Raw genomic sequence first — 16,905 nt, 5'->3', positions numbered from 1 at the left:
GGATGACTACAGGGGTGATGGCTTTAGGGTGATGACTATAAATAGGAGTGACGGTTGAAGGAGTGATGGTAGTGGTAAAGAGGCAGGCAGAGAGATGGTGCAACTTCTGGTTCCTGGATTCTGAGAGAAGAGGCTTGAATAGGCCATAGATTGTCAGTTGAGGGCCACCTCCAGGGAGACAGAGAAGCAGGACTGGTGATGATTGACATGAGATGGCAGGGTAGGGACTTTTCTCTGCTTGTTCAACCCAAGAGCCGTCTGCATGAGAATCTCTGGAGACTGAAGCTGGGACTTACTTCCTCCCTAGGGGCCGACAGGGGCTGCGATTGCTGCAAGAGCGGGTCACGTGCCATGGCTTCCTGTATGCCGCTGCTGCCGGGTGTCCATGGCCCGCACCCCCAAGCTGCCACTGCAGCAGTTAGACTGGCAGCCAGAGGCTCAGTCCATGCCGTGCCCCCGGGACAGTACTGTCAAGGCCTCGGTATCTCGACACCTAGGATCGCAGGGACAGAGTGTCACCAGGGTAGAGGACGATGTTGCGCCGCAAGCCATCTAACGCCAGTGAGAAGGAGTCCACTCAGAAGAGAAAGGTGAGAAGCATCTCTGAGAACGCACTTCTTCCTTCCCTCTGCTTTCTCCACCCATCCCCTCCAGGACTCTTGGAAGTAGGAAGAGCCAAAGGCCATACTTTGAGTCTGTAGGAGAGGGCCATTCTCCTGAGGGCAATGGGACAGGGACCCAGAGGTTACTAGAGTAACAGAAGTACAGATAACACTTTCAAAATTCTAGACAAATGGAGTTACAGAACAGACTTAGAAGTCTAGAGCTCGAGAATTCAACCCTGCAATGATGGGACAGAGACCTAAAATTAGGGGCTAGAATCTTAGACTAGAAGTTGAGAATTATAAAATGTGATTCTCTAGTTGAATCTTAAGACCCTGCTCAGTGTTCGCTCCCCCTCGCTGGTCCTGACACAGCCTCTGGCCCATCATGGCCTGTCAAGAGCCTTCTCCCTCTAACGGCCCCACTGGGCCGCCCAGCGAGGAGCCATGATGCTCCCATGGCCCCCGCCCTTTGGTTGTAGCCCAGACTCTGCCCACTTGGTTCAGCGATGTTGCAGCTCCTCACTGGAGAGGAGGCCAACCTGAGATGGGGCCTAAGGAGGTTTCCAGACTCACGAGAGGGGAATGCAGTGGAATGGCAGTGGAATGCAGGGGGCATATAGGTTGTTCTCAGGCAGGGAGAAAGTATTTGTGAAGAAGGAGAGATGAAGCTGGTGAGATGGGGAGGAGGTGAGGGCTGAGGAAGAAAAATCCAGTGGGGGGATTTTAAAGGCCAGGAAGAAAAGCAGCTGTCATGGACAGCTGAGGTATTCATCTTCCTGGAGCAGCAGCCAGACTGGAAGATTCCTTGAAGGCTCTGGCAGATTTAGGTTTCTTTAGTTGAATTTGAGGATTTCTAGACTTAATTCTCTGGTTCAACTGTTGGATTCTCCCAGCCAATCAGCAAGTACATTCTGCACACCCAGCAGGTTCCTAGGACCCAAAGCAGGTCTGAACCAGGCCCAAGTGGCATAGGCGTAGCCCCAGGCCATGGTCCAGGGCCTTCAGGCTGTTGCTGCGCCCTGCAGGTTTCCCCTGGACCTCAGCCAGGTACCCTATGGGGGAGCCCCTTGTCAGGAGAGCTGTTCCCAGGCAGAGGCTGAACCTGCTGAGAAGCTGAGCCAAAGGGTACTGGGGTGTGCATCCTGCCTCATCTCAGGTCTTGGGGTGGCTGCCACTTCCCGCTCCACTCTCCCCTCACCCCAGCTGCTTCTCTAAGGTCTCAGTAGAGGTGGGTAGTGGGGGTGGGAGGAGATTCTCAAGTCTTCACACAAGTGCCATCACCCCCATCCAAGCCCCACTTGGTGCTAGGCCCAGCACACTTGCCATTGGCTGCCACTCCTCAGCGGGCAGGTCCACTTCCCCTTGCTGCTGGGGGTGGGAAGAGATACTGCTCTAGACACTGCTGGGCCCCAAACCACAGGGTAGCTGAGCTAGAGGAAGGAGTCTGAGAAGGAGCTGACACTGGGACCCTGTGTCACCTCAGACAGAGGTGCCCAGGGGCACACAGAGGCCAGAAACCCCCATTTTCTTTCCCAGCTTCCATCATGAAGATTTTGGTGGCTGGGCCTCTGGGATTTCCCCCAGACCTCACCCAGGAGAAGTAAAGCCCATATGGCACTCTGAGGTCCACGTCCTCTAAGGGAAGGTCATCCAGGCAAACCCCATCCCACCCCTGCCAGAGCCTGGGCCAACCTCCAGAGCCACTCCCCAAGCTCCATTCAGTGGAAATGCCCTTAGAAAAGCCAAGCTTGCAGAAGGTGGAGGAGTGGAGACAGCACCTCCTCCAGGCCTGCAGGAAGCAGCCCAGCTGCAGGACTGGGACCTCTGGCAAGTCCCTTCTGTGAGGGGCCACAGTGACATGGTGGAGGGGAAAGCCCAAAAGCAAGTGAGGCCTCTCTTTCCCGCCCCTGCTCCTCCTCCCAGGCCTGCCAAGTAGAGAGTGTGTGGAGCAGCGAGCAAGGAAGCAGAGCGGGAATCCTACCGGGTCTAGCTGTAGGACCTTGGACAGTTCATTGACCTTCTTTGGCCTTTAGTTTTCTCATCTTGAAAAAGACGGATAGCCCTTATCTGCCCATCTCAGGCAGTTGTACTGATTGCCTGGAACTAGAAACGTGAGAGATTCTGTCACATGTGTACATGTGCCCACGAGGGGGTGCATGCTGTGTGGGTTGGGTGGGGAGCATGCTGCAAAGAAGAGTTAGCCTCAGTCTCAGCCCTGAAGTGGAGGAAACAAGACTTAAGAGCACTAAGAGCCAGAGCTGCTTGAGGATGCATCAGATGCCAGCCACCATGCTGTGCATGCCACCCACCTCTTAGCTCATTGGTTCCTCATGGCAACTTTGTGACGTAGGGGCAGATATTGTCCATCTCCAGTCTTAACCCTTTCTCCCTCTACTCCTTTGTTCCCTAAATGATCTCAAAACTGCTAGAAGAATCTGATGGGCGTAAAAGATTCAACCCATCAGGACAGGAGCTCTGCAGGGCAGACTGTGGCCACGGAATAAAGGACTCTCCAGGTAGCAGAGCAAAGGTGGGAGCAGGCCCTCCAGGGTGGTGGGGTCACCTGCTGTGCATCATGAAGGATTAGGGGGTCCTCCAGGTGGGGGTGGACATACCCTTGGCTGCTCTTTAGAGACTTTGTCTCCTTCAAAGTTTCTGTCTGCATTCCCTTTAATCTGTTGGGGTACAGGAAGTGGAAAGGGATTTGTCCTGGGACCTGCCTCCCCTAAAGATGGTTGTACCCCACTACATCCCTTTCTCTCACACCTCAGACCTCCCACCAGGGGAAATGGAGAGGAATCTAGGCGCCCATACTGTCCCCTCCTTCTGGTCTCTTCCTGCCCCTATCTCCCCCAGCCCCAGGACACTACTTCTTTGGCATGACTGGCCAGGGCATTCCACAGCCTTTTTTGCTCCACCTACCACTATGCTTGCCATGTTCAGAAGGTCCCTAACTCTCATTCTTATTTAAACCCTCCCCAGCTCCTCTTGGCAAAATCCTGGCTTCCCTCCATGGCACAATGTGCCTCCTCCTCCGTGAAGCCCTCCTGAACGCTTCCTTCTCCACATTCCCACCTGCTTTCCTGGAAGCTCCCACAAAACACCCCCTGTAGTCATCACTGCACTTAATCCATTCCCATACTGGAGCATGACTTTGTGAGCTCTGAGCACAGCAACATGCACAAGCTTCCGGAGTCACAGACCTGGGTTCAAATTCCTGTTCTTGCTGCTACCAGCTGCATAACTCTTCCTAAGACACTTCATTTCCCTGAGTCTCAGTCTTCTCAGCTGGTAAGTGGAGCTGTGGGATGGGCTGTGGTGATGCTGGAGTGAGCCAGCACACACCAAGTGGTTGGCAGGGTATCAGGCACATGGGAAGTGTGTAACCCCTTGTAATTGGATTCCCGCACATGCACAGGACAGTGCCAGCAGCCCAGAGGGAGCTTGGTACATGACTGGCACACTGAAGGAGCTAAGGTAGTTGCAGAGACACCTGAGGAAAGCCAAGCTTGCTTAGGAAGCAGGGGAAGAAGATGGCAGCAGGGGTGTTGTGCAGCTCTGAGGGGATGATCAAGAGAGGCTTCCTGCAGGAGGCAGTGCCTTTGAAACTCAATTTGAAAAACCTTTTTATTAAAGTATAAAAAATACACAAAGTACAGAAATCATGTGTTCCACTCAATGAATTTCCATAAAGTGAACATCCCCCTATAGGCAGATCAAAAAACAAAGCACTTCCAACACTCCAGAAGCTTCCCTCATGACCCTGCCAGTCATTACAATGCTCCCTTTCCCCAAAGGTAACCACTATCCTGACTTCCAAAAGCATACATGAGTTTTGCCAGGTCTTGACCTTTCTGTATGAGGAACCATATGGCGTACTCTGGTGGCTGGCCCCTTCCACTCAGCAGTGGATCTGTGAGGTTCACCCATGTGGGAAAGAGCTGTACTAACTCAGTGCCATGTCCTCTTCCCTTGGATGATTCTGCTGCAGTCAAGTAGCCATTCCACAGTTGAAGGGCAGGCGGGTTGTTTTCAGTTACATTGGATTTTGAAGGCAGGAGAAACTTTGACAAGGATAAGGGTGGAGTGTTCCAGGTGGGCACGCCCTGGGTAAGAGCCTACAGGGGGTCACAGGAAAGGCTAAGCACGCTTGGAGGTTCGACCAGTGTTGCTGGGTCACAACATGCGCCTTTCATCCTCAAGACAACTAATGAGGTTGGTGCTCTCATCTTCATTTTACCCATTGCTGGCTGACAGAGACTGAGGTTCTGGGAGGTTAAATAACTTGCTGAAGATCACACATCCCAGAGTTGAACTCAGCAACATCTCATGCCAGAAAAGTAGTTCTTTCCAGGAGGCCCACATATGCCTGTTGAGCATGAAAAAGGGGGCCAACACAGTGCAGTACTTCTGCCCCCCTGGATAGGACTCCCAAGAAGGCCTCACCCCAAAGGGAGGCCAGGTGGAAAATCCAAAGAGACTCAAGAATTTCAACTCATACCTGGGTGAAAGGTCACTACAGGGTCACCAAAAGGCATTCCAGATATTTCTAATTATATCTGCCCCTGGGATTGTTGGTAGGCCAGACAAAAGGCCACTCTGGCTGGCCCCCACTCTGAGTTTCCCAAAGAACTTTTCTAGTCCCTTCCATGTCCCTGGGCTGAGGAGTGGCCATCTGGGCTAAGGTCCCAGCGCCAACCCCACAGCCCTTCTGAATTGTTTCCTCCCACTTTGGACTAAAGCTGGGACAGAGGGGCCCTGACACAAGGTCCCAGGAGCCAAAGGCCCCCCTCCCAGCCCCCAGCCTGCAGATTAATGACAGGAAAAGGAAAGAGCTGCAATTAGAGGGCAGCCTGGTGGGGAGTTTACTCTTCCCTAACAAAGCCCACTTCTGGCCCCTGGCTGCCCGCCTGCTTGCTTTCCAGGCTTGCCAATCCCTGGGGCTTCAGGGGCGACTTTCAGCCTCCTGGACTGCAGAATGGCTGAGCAGTGGTGGAGGGAAGGCCACAATAGGTCCCACTGGCCTATAAATAGCAGTGAGCCTGCCCTCCTTGGGCCCAGGCCAGCTCAGTGCCCACCCTCTCTCTGTTCCGTCTTTTCCAGGCAATAAGAGGAGGAAGTTACTCAGGCAGCTGCATCCTAGCCATACAAGGGAAGGAAATAAATGGAAGGTGGAGGAGAGAAGGTGAAACAAGAGGAGAAAAAGAGGAAAGAATAGTGGGTGGGGAAAACCAATGATGGAGGAGATGCATGGGAACCAGAGTGGCCACACTGCAGCCACGCTTTCCGCTCCCTACGCCCACTCACAGTCCCCTTTTCCAGCTCCCCAGTATAGCACAGAACAGGCTTTCTGACCACGGCTGCAGGTACCCCACTCAGGGGGCCCTCATGGTGGTGGCGTCTGCTTGGCCTGACCACTGACCTGGTTTCTGGTCGGCTAGCTCATCACGACCTCTAGAAAGGTGTGCGGCCCCTGGCCCTGATTGCTGATTTGCCTTTGATCAAGACCCACTAAGAGAACCAAAGAGCTCCTGGCAGTCCTTGGGAGTTGGGACCAATTACGTGTGTGTTGGGGCAGGTGGTATTTCCCTGCCCGGGGGGAATGTCACTGGATCCCCCCTTACATAGGAAAGAGGATGTGAAACTTTCAGCTTTGTGAGGGTTTAGGGCTTCAGTTCTTCAAGCCCTTATCTTTGGTGTCTGCAGTCCTGCTCTATCTGTCTGGTCATTTGTGAACCCTGGTTCCTGTGTGTAGCTCTGGTCTTGACTGTTAATCTTGATTCAGGCTCAGCCCTCTCTTCTGGAATCTAAAGCCTGCCCTCCTTACCTGCCTGGCCCTGGTTGCTGGCTGCTATCTTGATATGGGCGTGCATATGCACGTACACAGTTAAGAAAGCTCATTTCCTGAAAACAGTCTCACCAGGGCAAACAATAGGTCAGGAGTAAAAGTGGGAACACCAGCACAGATCAACAGTAGCCAGCTCATCACATTACTGGCTAAGGTCAAAGGCTGAGTTGAAGAAAGAAAATGACAGCTTTCTTCTACTAAATTAGCCCTTATCATTTGTGCCCCAAATCTGTGGGCACCTTCTCTGAATAAGGCTCTACTGTGGTTTTTCCAGAAACGTAATGCCAGATCTAAGTGACTCTTGAGGGGGATTGTCTTGCTCTTTCTGAGACATGGATTCATCAGGCTGGAGACCCCAGTGTGTTGGCTGCCTGGAGACCATGCTTGGAGCAGGCCCAAAGCGCGGAGGCTTGGGCTGCGGGCCTTGCGGGCGGGTGTGAAGGTTTTGCTCTGTTATGTAAAGGTGATGCAGTTTACCCAGACTCCTTTAGTCTTTCGCTCCAGGGCTCTGGGGACCAAACTTCGGATACTGGTAGAAATGTGGGCTGAGTCTGAAGCCCGACTGAAGTCAGAGGATCCTGAGGTCAGAAGCTTGCGCTGCAGCCAGCATTAGGGACTGTTCTGTAAAGAGCAGAGGGAAGCCACAGAGCTCCAAGGACATCTTGGCACGTCAGCTCATTATCCCCGGGCTCTCAGGGCACATGTGGCGCGGCCCAGCCCTGGGGTATGTGCTGTTATGTTGGCAGTGGGAACAGCAACTTTCCCCTTACCTGGCCGGCCATTTCCACATGGCCACCACCACCAAGCGCAACACCTCTGCTTCTTCCAGCTCTCGCTTCAGCGCTCCAGCAGCTTCAAGGATTTTGCCAAATCTAAACCCAGCTCCCCCGTGGTGAGCGAGAAGGAATTTAATCTGGATGATAATGTGAGTTTCAGAGCCCCCTTGGGGGATCTGGCAGCAGGCTGTGGGTGGGGGAGTGGAAGGGAAGGAGGGAGGAGGGGAAAGAGGAGACTTTAGGGTTACTGAGGTAAAGCCTGCTTCAGTAGAGAAGGCCCACCTCTCCGCCCACCAAAATTCTGGGCCCCAACAAGTCACCTACATTCTTTTCAATTACAGATTGATTACAAATTAATAGGGCTGAGGCCAGAACCAGGGCTAGGCGGGAGGAACGAACAGGGCCTCTCATTCCCACCACTCCATTCCCTGCCAGGGCCCGAGGGCCTCCTTCTGATTTAGGCAGAGTCACCAGGGTCCCTGAATCTCCTCCTTTGTTGTCACAGATTCCAGAAGATGACTCAGGTGTTCCTACCCCAGAGGATGCTGGGAAGAGTGGCAAAAAGCTGGGGAAGAAGTGGAGGGCTGTGATTTCCCGAACCATGAACAGGAAGATGGGCAAGATGATGGTGAAGGCCCTGTCAGAGGAGATGGTGAGGCCTGGGATCCAGGGGAGGGGCTGGGGACAGGGGAAACAGGTGCCACTCTGACAGGGTTATGAGCGGGGCCCCTTTGACAGCCACTGGTCAGGTACCATGCCTGAAGGACCAATTCAACATGAGATAGAAGGTCACACGGGACGGGAGCTCATTCGGCCATGGACATGGCAGGGAGGGAGGGTCCTGGGGGAACAGGGATGGGGTCTGAGAGGGGATGAAAGTCAGGATAGCAGAAGCTTCCTGAGAAGACAGACCTAAGGAGAGGGGGCAGCTGAAAAGGAGATGAGATCTCTTGAGGCAAATTCAACCACCTCAAAATTTCACTTGGAACTAGCCCCTGAGATTGAGAAAGCTTGATTCCAAGAGAAGCCCTTTATGAGAGAAAATAGAGAAGGCTGGCTTTGGCCCAGGGAGGCAGAGAGGGGCAGACAGCTGTGGAGCAGGCACATCCAAGTGGTCCCCCAGTGAGGCTGGTGTGCTCGCGGCTCTTACAGGGGGCTCCTTGGCCATGGTGTGCCAGATTCTGCATGCACCACTTCATACCAGCTCAGGACAGCACTTGGTCAAACTTCAGAAATTTGTGAGCCAGATGTGAAACACAAACATTATTGAAAATTGTTAAACTTCGAATTAAGCAAATTATATTAAAAATAAAGAGACTATAGGCCAATCTGTAAAACTCGTTTCCTAATTCCTGCACTACCTTCAATGTTGTCTCCATCCTTGAGAGGATTAGTGTCTATAGTCTCTGTGGTGGAAGTGGCCCATGCCAGGGTGCTGCTTGTTCTGTGACATCGCCATGGTAGGCTGACGCTGGCTGGCTGGCTGGGGTGAGGAGTGTTTACAGCACAGGAAGTGACAACTGCTACCAATCAGGGCTTTTATCCCTAGAGAGCCAGCCATGAAAGGGTTACCACAAGCTGAGGTGTGGTGAGGCTGGGGGAGCTCCAGAGTCAGGCCTACTTGGCTGTGGGCTCCCCTGTGGCCTTGGGAACTAACTTTCCTATCCTCCGTAACTTCTCACAGGTAAACTTGGGATGATCACAGCACTTGCCTTCAAGTGTTACTGTGAGCATTAAGTGAAATGACAGGCATGCCTGGCACACAGGAACGCACTCAAAAGTCGTTCCCCTCCAGTGCCACTGTCCGCTTGACTCTCCCTGTCCAGGCAACAGCCACATGTCCAGGCTCCGGCTCCACAGCCTCTTCTGCGTGTGCCTCAGCCCTCTCAGCTGACAAAGCACACTCACACAGCACCCCAACTGAACCTTGTTCCATGGGGCAGGCAGGGCAAGGATTATTGTTCACACTTTAAAAAAGCAGAAACTAGGGCTCAGAGAGTGCCCTGCGGCCTGTAAGTGGCAGAGCCGGGGCTAGAGCCAGGCCCTGGTTCTCCACTGAGCCCAGGTTCATTTCCTTTGCATCCAAAGCTGCCTCATGGGTACCTCAGCCAAGGCTTCTCAGAGCTTCCCACCCCCCTCTCCTGCAGGGAGACACTCTGGAGGAGGGTTCAGCCTCCCCGACATCTCCAGACTGCACCCTGGACAGCCCCAGCCCTGAGAAGACGGCACCAGCCTTTTTGGAGCAGGAGGAGCGTGAGCTCCCGGCACTCAACCACCAGGCATCCACGGGTGAGTAGGGGAGGTGGGGGTACACCCGCTGCATCTGGACAGAAGGAGCGTGCTGGTGGCTATCTGGGGTGGGTGGTGTAGGAGAAATGAACCTTTACAGTTTGCCTAATGGGAACTTCCCCCAGGCCTCTTCATGTTAAATCTTCACAACAACCTCACAGGCCCAGTACTATTACTACCCCCACTTCATTGTTGTGAAACTGAGGCCCAGGGAGGTTAGGTAACTTGCCCAAGGCAACCTGGTCTTGAATTATTCAGGTCTATTGTAGAGGAGCTGCCACTTGCTGTCCCCAGGCCCCCTGAGGGCAGAGGAGGAGCCCCATTGCCCTGGTGCACCAGCCCACCCCACCCTCCCATGGGGAGCCAGAGGCTACAGCTGCCTGGGCCTCTGACGTGTCAGGCTCAGGGTGGCGGTGTAGGATCTGTGAAGACAGCCTCTTGGAACCCAGATTTTGGTCTGCTGGGCTTTAGGGCACCACTTGGCATCTTCCAGATGTCCGTGGGATGGGACAGGAGCTTCTTGGCAGTCTGCCTGGAGGAGGGGCTGTGGGCTGCAAACCCACAGAGGCACTGCCTTTTTCTCCCCTTGGACTAGTTCCAAGTTCCCCACTCTTTCTCTGGCTGCACATACATCTCCCTGCCCCCACTGAAAACCACTTATAATGCCCTTCACCCCGCCCTCCCCAGAGAGAAATTGCCCATCTGGGTTTCCGTACGGTGCCGTAACTAGACACTGAGTCTTATTAAGCAGAGAAAGTAAGATATTAATGCAGTGTGTGGCTTGCTGAGTAGAAGGTGGCTTTCAGGAACACTGGAGTAGGAGTCAGGAGACCCCAAGTCTAGTGGACTCAGTGCTGCCAATTATAGGGTGAGAGGCCCTGGGCAGGTCACTTGGCCTGGCTAGCCTCAGTTTGCCTCATCTGTTCATTGGGGTATTGGCCCAGTTGGTCTCCAGAGGCCCTCCCAATTTGCCCTTTCTTTGAGCTGGTCTTTGAGCCATTCCTCCTTTGTGATCAACTATTTTCATGTCTGAGGCTGCAGAGGCAAAGCTGTGCTCCTGCAGAGTGGCTGAGGGGGTGGGTCACAACACCTTTTGTACTGTGAGACTTGCCAGAACCCAGCTCTCTTTTCCAGCATGCGTCCTTGGGATTTCTAGCCAGACCCCCAGAAGGCACCTGCTGGGTACTGCTCCAGCTGTCCTGGGACACAGGTGACCTTCTTCCCTGCCCCATCTCCTGCAGGCAGTGAGCTCTGCAGCCCCAGCCCAGGCTCTCGCAGCAGCGGGGAGGAACCACCTGCCCCCCAGTACACGGGTCCCTTCTGTGGCCGGGCACGGGTCCACACCGACTTCACTCCCAGCCCCTATGACCACGACTCATTGAAACTGCAGGTAAGGTTGGCATCTGGGCCCCTCATGAGCCTGGCAGGCTACATCCATAAAGGAGGCTGGACTGAGCCAGGGTAGGACAGTTTCAGTGAAGGCCAAGGGACCACCCCTCCCCTTTCTCCTGCTCTGCTCTGCTCTCCTTTCCTCCCACAGAAAGGAGATGTGATCCAGATCATTGAAAAGCCACCTGTGGGCACGTGGCTGGGCCTGCTCAATGGCAAGCTGGGCTCTTTCAAGTTCATCTATGTGAACGTGCTGCCCGAGGAGGCTGTGGGGCCTGCCCGCCCCAGCCGCCGACAGAGCAAGGGCAAGAGGCCCAAGCCCAAGACTCTGCATGAGCTGCTGGAGCGCATCGGCCTAGAGGTTTGCCCTGGGAGCTGCACTCGGGTCTAGGCTCAAGGGAGGTGCACTTGCTCCAGGGATGGGGATCAGGCCATGTCAGCTATGCAGGGAAGGAGGGATCCCAGGTGTGGGTGGCTTGTAAGCAGCCACACTGGTGGCCTTGCCTCTGCCCACAGGAGCACACTTCCACCCTGCTGCTCAACGGCTACCAGACACTGGAGGACTTCAAAGAGCTGCGCGAAACACACCTCAATGAGCTGAACATCACGGACCCGCAGCACCGGGCCAAGCTGCTTACAGCCGCCGAGCTGCTGCTGGACTATGACAGTGAGTAGATTTAGGAGCCGGGTTGGGCAGGGGTTGCCCACTGGTATTCCAGGGAGGGGAGGTCTGTGCTGGTGCTGCCCCTGACCACACTCTGCCCCTCTGCAGTGGGAAGGCACTTTCCACACTGGAACTGCAGTCTCAGGCAAAGTTTGTGGGGAGAAGGGGTTTTAGGGATGATTGGGTCTAATGTTGGGATCAAAGGGGAGATTTAAGGTCAGAGAAAGTCAGCCATGTACTTGAGGCCTCAAAGCAGAGTAATAACAGAGCCAGGATTCAAGCCCAGATTTCCTGGCTCTGCTTAGTGCTGAAGAAGTTTGAGCTCCTGGGCTGGGGAGCTGATCTGGAAACCACTCTCAGCTGCTTCTAAGCCAGAAGGGGGCAAGAAGGGCCAGAGTGGTGGTGGGTGCCCAGTGGGACAGACTGCCCTACCCCCACATGGGGGCTCCCTGGGGCTTCTGAATTCCCTCCCAGCTAAGGCCCAAGACCCCCATATTCGTCTCCCTCCCTTGCCCCTGGCAGCTGGCAGCGAGGAGGCAGAAGAGGGTGCCGAGAGCAGCCAGGAGCCTGTGGCGCACACAGTGTCTGAACCCAAGGTGGACATCCCACGCGACTCCGGCTGCTTCGAGGGCTCAGAGAGCGGGCGCGATGAGGCAGAGCTGGCGGGCGCTGAGGAGCAGCTGCACGGCCTCTCCCTGGCCGGAGCACCTTGAGGAAGAGGTGGCAGCACAGGCCAAGGCTGGGCCCAAGCACCAAAGGCCACAGGGACGGGTCAGGCCTCCTGTGGCAGTCCAGGCCCAGAGGACTGGCGCCAAGCCTGGCCCTGCCCTCCCAGGGGTGCTAGGGCCGCAGAGGCTGGCCAGGGCCCTACAGGCTTGGCTGGAGTGGATGAGGAGCCGCCGAGGGCACATCGCACCTGCCTGGCCCCCTCCCTCCACCAGCTACTGACAGCACAGCCCTTCCAGTCACAGCCTGCTCCTGGCCTTGGCCACAGCAGTGGGACAACAAGGGGCCACCCTACCCATGTCCCTCACTACCAAGGCCCACAAACCCTCCTCGCCCCCATACCACCTTCCCCTGTGACCCTGCTCCTGAAAAAAGGAGTGGAAGTCAATGTTTCAGGTCAGTCTCAAAACTCTGGGGAAGCTGGCCATTTAAAAAGACACTGACTGATCACAGGTAGATCCGGATTTCCCCAAACAAAGCTTGGAGAAAGCACATGTACCTTCCCCACTTTCCTTCTTAACTCTTGCAGGTTTGGCCACTAAATCACTGTGTGACTTGAACCAAGTGCTTTTCCCGGTCAGGGCCTAGGACTCCTCAGGATTAGAATCATTAGTCACTGAGGGCCTTGTCAGCTCTGACATTCTGTGACATTACATGCCTATTCTGCTACCTGTGGCTTAGGACACCAGTGGGGTTTACTGAGGGGACAGAAGAGGCCTTGGCTCCCAAATAAACTGACTCCTCCTGCTCATTCATCCCATACCTCCCCATGTAATTCAAGCCAAGCTGCAATTTCCGCCAGCTTAAAACAATGCCCATCCTTCATACAGTACACAGCCTCCCCTTCCACCCCTCGCCCCTCCAGTAACGCTTCCCCAAGGCCAAGAGCAGATAGTCAGACCTAGCTTCCAAGGATGGAACTGCCCCTCAGAAGCCGGATGCAGGTCTGGGTCCAGACTTGGCCACTTGTGTGGATCCTTACAAGCAAAGAAAGCGTGAAGCTTAACACTGGGGAGTCCACAAACCCAACTATGCTTTGCTAAAGATTTTGATGGACCCTGAGCTCTGGAAGGGAAATATCTGTTGGTGGGTACCTCCCTTGACCCCAGTACCAAGTGTGTGCCCTGAATTCCCAGAGTAACCCTTCCCTGGGGCCCAACTGGCCCAGGGACAAAAAGTGCCCACTATGTCTATGACCGCCTGCTTAGTGGACACACTTCTGGACCTACTACCAGGAACTTTTGTAAAAGTTAGCTTGGGGGAAGGGTTTTGGGTGTAAATATTGGTGGGGGCAGAGGGGGAAAGATAGGTTGGCAGCAATAAACATAAGTAGAACTATATTACTGTCTCCAGTTATCTTCCCTATGGAGAGAAGGTTGGGAGGAGAGACAGACCAGTCTCCTTCAAAGCTGGACTTAGCAAAATGTCCTTAACTGTCCTTTCAGGGCCATCTGTCCATTCCCTAAAGATTCTCAGTGCCCTTGACCCTGCTGGCCTAAAGCTCCAGTTTGAAGCCCTTGCGGGCTCTGCCCTTCCCACTTACCACCCTTCCTCAGAGCTCAGCCTCCCAGGGCCACAGGCCTTGCTGGAGTCTGAGAGTGTGGATAGTTAGTTCCCTCTTTCTAGGACTATTCACTTAACAAGAGCCTTGAAGACCTCCAGCAGTGAGGAATAGCCTGCACTGGGGCCTATCCAGGATCCAAGATGGGGAGATTTGGATTCAGCAGGGCCTTCCCTCTCAGGCCACCTTTTCCCGGGCCCCGGGCTTCCTGTGCTCACTGAAGCTGCACCATCTCCAGGGAGGTGGGATATAGACGCAGATGAAGACCCCCGGTTTCCTTTATTCCTGCCTGCATTAACTGCGTTAGGGAGGGCAAACCGGAGCGACAGCTGCCACTAGAGTGTCACTATTCTTCCAGGCTTTGCTCTCAGCTGCACTCGTCCCACTGCCCTCAGCGACTGTGGGTGTCAGGAAGCTACGAGCATTACGCTCACCAAAGAAACAAGGAGCCCAAACAGCCTCACAGCCCCGGTGGGAGCACCAACACATGCACCAGGCACCAAGCACTTTGCATTTTATTCTCTCATACACTCCTCCAGGAATCCCCCCTTCAGGGAAGTACCGTCATCTTCCCAACTTACAGGGGAGCAAACTGAGGCTCCGACAGGTTCAAGAAGTTGAGTAGGAAGCCCAACAAGCTTTCAGAGGTCCCGGCCCTCTGGAGGGCAATCTGGCCCTCTGCAACGTGCCTTTGACACCCTTTAACCCAGCCATTGACCTCCTAGGACTCAAGCCACAGAAAGTGCCACACAAGTGTGCTCTGATAGGTGGACAAAGATATTCACCACAGCTTTAGCTATAAGAAACTGGAAACAACACAAATGGGGAATCGGATACATTAATGTTTCATTCACACAATACCATGCAGCCAATAAACATGATGCAGAAAAATATTTAATGATACAGGGAAATGACTTCAGGAAATTTTATTGTTTGATTTTAAATTTTAAAATTATACAAACAATGTACAAACATTCTTGTAAAAGAAGTCCGTGCTATATCATGGGGAAAAACAAGTACTAAAACATTATTTATAGGGTGATTCCATTTTTATTCAAGAAAAGACAAACATACACAAGAATAAAGACTGGAATGATGTGCACCAAATGGTTACCAGTGAGGTGAGTGGGATGAGATTGGGGAAATGACGGAGAGAAGTGTTCACGCGCTACATTCTTGTTTTATTTGAATTTCAAAAGTATCTATTATTTTTATATCTATTAAAAAAGGAACAAAATTTTAATTAAAAAAAAAACCTAAGTAAATAAATAGACCCAAGCCTCTGGCCTCCAATGTAGGGTAGTATCAAAGTCATTATCCTGCTGCCTTTTGGCATAGGCTTCTGGGAAGATAGGGAGTGGGGGATGAAAAATGCCCAAAGTGCTTCAAATCCTCACACATCAAGGGGTCCTTATTAGAGGAGATTACTAAACCTTTAAAACCCTTGGGTAATACCTATCTATTAGGTTTAAGCTAGGGAAAGGAAAATATCAGAAAAAGAGAAATCAGACTGAGAAAAAGATGTTTTGAACTCTTCCTCTGCCCTGGAGATTGGGCGGGGGTTGGGGGGGAATGTCTCAGAACTATCGGGATCCAGCTTGGCCTATAGGCTGAACACAGGCTGAAAGAAAGTAGTTGTGCAAGGACTCCAATAATCACAGGACTTTGGGAGGGGCAGGTGAGGGGGGCAACAGGGAGATACAGACTACAGGCCAGGGACTGAGGGGTGAGAAAGGCAGTGCCAGGTGCACCTGTAGCCCAGGTCCCGAAGCAACTCCTCCAAGCAGGCGTGCCAGAAGCTCCTGTCCCATCCCATGGACATCTAGAAGATGCCAAGTGGTGCCCTAAAGCCCAGCAGACCAAGGTCTGGTTTCCAGGAGGCCATCTTCACAGATTCTATACCCCCACCCCGAGCCTGGCACATCAGAGGCCCAGGCAGCTGTAGCCTCTCGCTCCCCATGGGAGGGTGGGGTGGATGGTGCACCAGGGCAATGGGGCTCCTCCTCTGCCCTCAGGCCCCACCAGGGCCTGGGGACAGCAAATGGCAGGTCCTCTAGGGCAGGCGAGGACTAGCAGTTAGGAGTTAGGGCTCACCTGAATTCAAGTGTTGGCTTTGTCACTCACTTAGCTGGGTCACCTTGGAGAAGTCACTTAACCTCCTTGAGCCTCACCTTCTGCATCAATAAATTGGGGATATTAGTACCAGCCCCATGGGTTGTCACAAAGATTGAATGAAGTAGTATGTAAAATACTTAGCACAGTGTCCAGCACAAAAATCAATGCTCAGCAAATGAGAACATGTCCGATTCTCCAAACCCACACCACCCTGCTGTGTCTGTTTCCCTGTGGACCCCTAGTTAGTGGAGTGACCAAGAGCAAAGGCTCTGGAGGTAAACTAGAGTGTCTTCAAATCCTGGCTCCACCACTTACTAGTTACATGACTTTAGGTAATTACATACTTTTTCTCTGCAAAATAAGAATAACAATCTATATTGTAATATATAAGTGTATCAAGTAAATGCATACCTTACACTTTAACAGTTTTATGTTCATTTTATCTCAGTAAAAATTTTTTTAATGGAATTAAATTTTAAAAAGAATAATGATCTAATAATATCCACTTCTTTGGGTTGTTAGAGAAATAAATGAGATAATTTATATAAAGTTCTTGGCATACAGTGACAATAAATAGTGGCTTTTTTATCTTTTTGTTACGTCCAGGGTACTGAGCTTAAGACTGGGTACAAAGGCCATGTCAATATGTGCTTGTCCGCAAACTAACTGCTATACAGTCCAGAGACAAACTGATATCCAAGCTTCCAGGTGTTGGGATTCAGGGTCGAGGGTGCCCCCTCAGGTGCTCCCAGAGCCTGGTGATGGAGACAAGTTCCCCCTGAGGGGCCTGGGGCAGCTCTGGCTGACCCCTTTCGCAGTACAATGATCAGCCCTGGGCATGAGATTTATTTTGGGAAACTCCCTTGGACATCCATGGACTACTAGCAGGAAGAGGCTAAAGGCCAGATTCCAGAAGAAAGAGCAGAGTCCAG

General features: G+C 53.0%; 1 protein-coding gene across 1 annotated transcript; it reads left to right on the top strand.

Annotated features, from left to right (window-relative positions):
* Positions 1-411: 411 nt before the first annotated feature.
* Positions 412-14,911, top strand: SASH3 (SAM and SH3 domain containing 3). The gene is made up of 8 exons (XM_036910957.2): positions 412-590; positions 7,283-7,378; positions 7,735-7,881; positions 9,377-9,518; positions 10,760-10,908; positions 11,059-11,268; positions 11,424-11,574; positions 12,094-14,911. The coding sequence occupies exons 1-8, from the start codon at positions 534-536 to the stop codon at positions 12,282-12,284; spliced, it is 1,143 nt and encodes a 380-aa protein (XP_036766852.1). The 5' UTR covers positions 412-533; the 3' UTR covers positions 12,285-14,911.
* The last annotated feature ends 1,994 nt before the right edge of the window (positions 14,912-16,905 follow it).

The sequence above is a fragment of the Manis pentadactyla genome, chromosome X (assembly GCF_030020395.1).
Source record: "Manis pentadactyla isolate mManPen7 chromosome X, mManPen7.hap1, whole genome shotgun sequence".
In the NCBI taxonomy this organism is placed as follows: domain Eukaryota; kingdom Metazoa; phylum Chordata; class Mammalia; order Pholidota; family Manidae; genus Manis; species Manis pentadactyla.
Note: the sequence above shows the minus strand (reverse complement) of the source record. Positions and strands in the feature narration are given on the sequence as shown.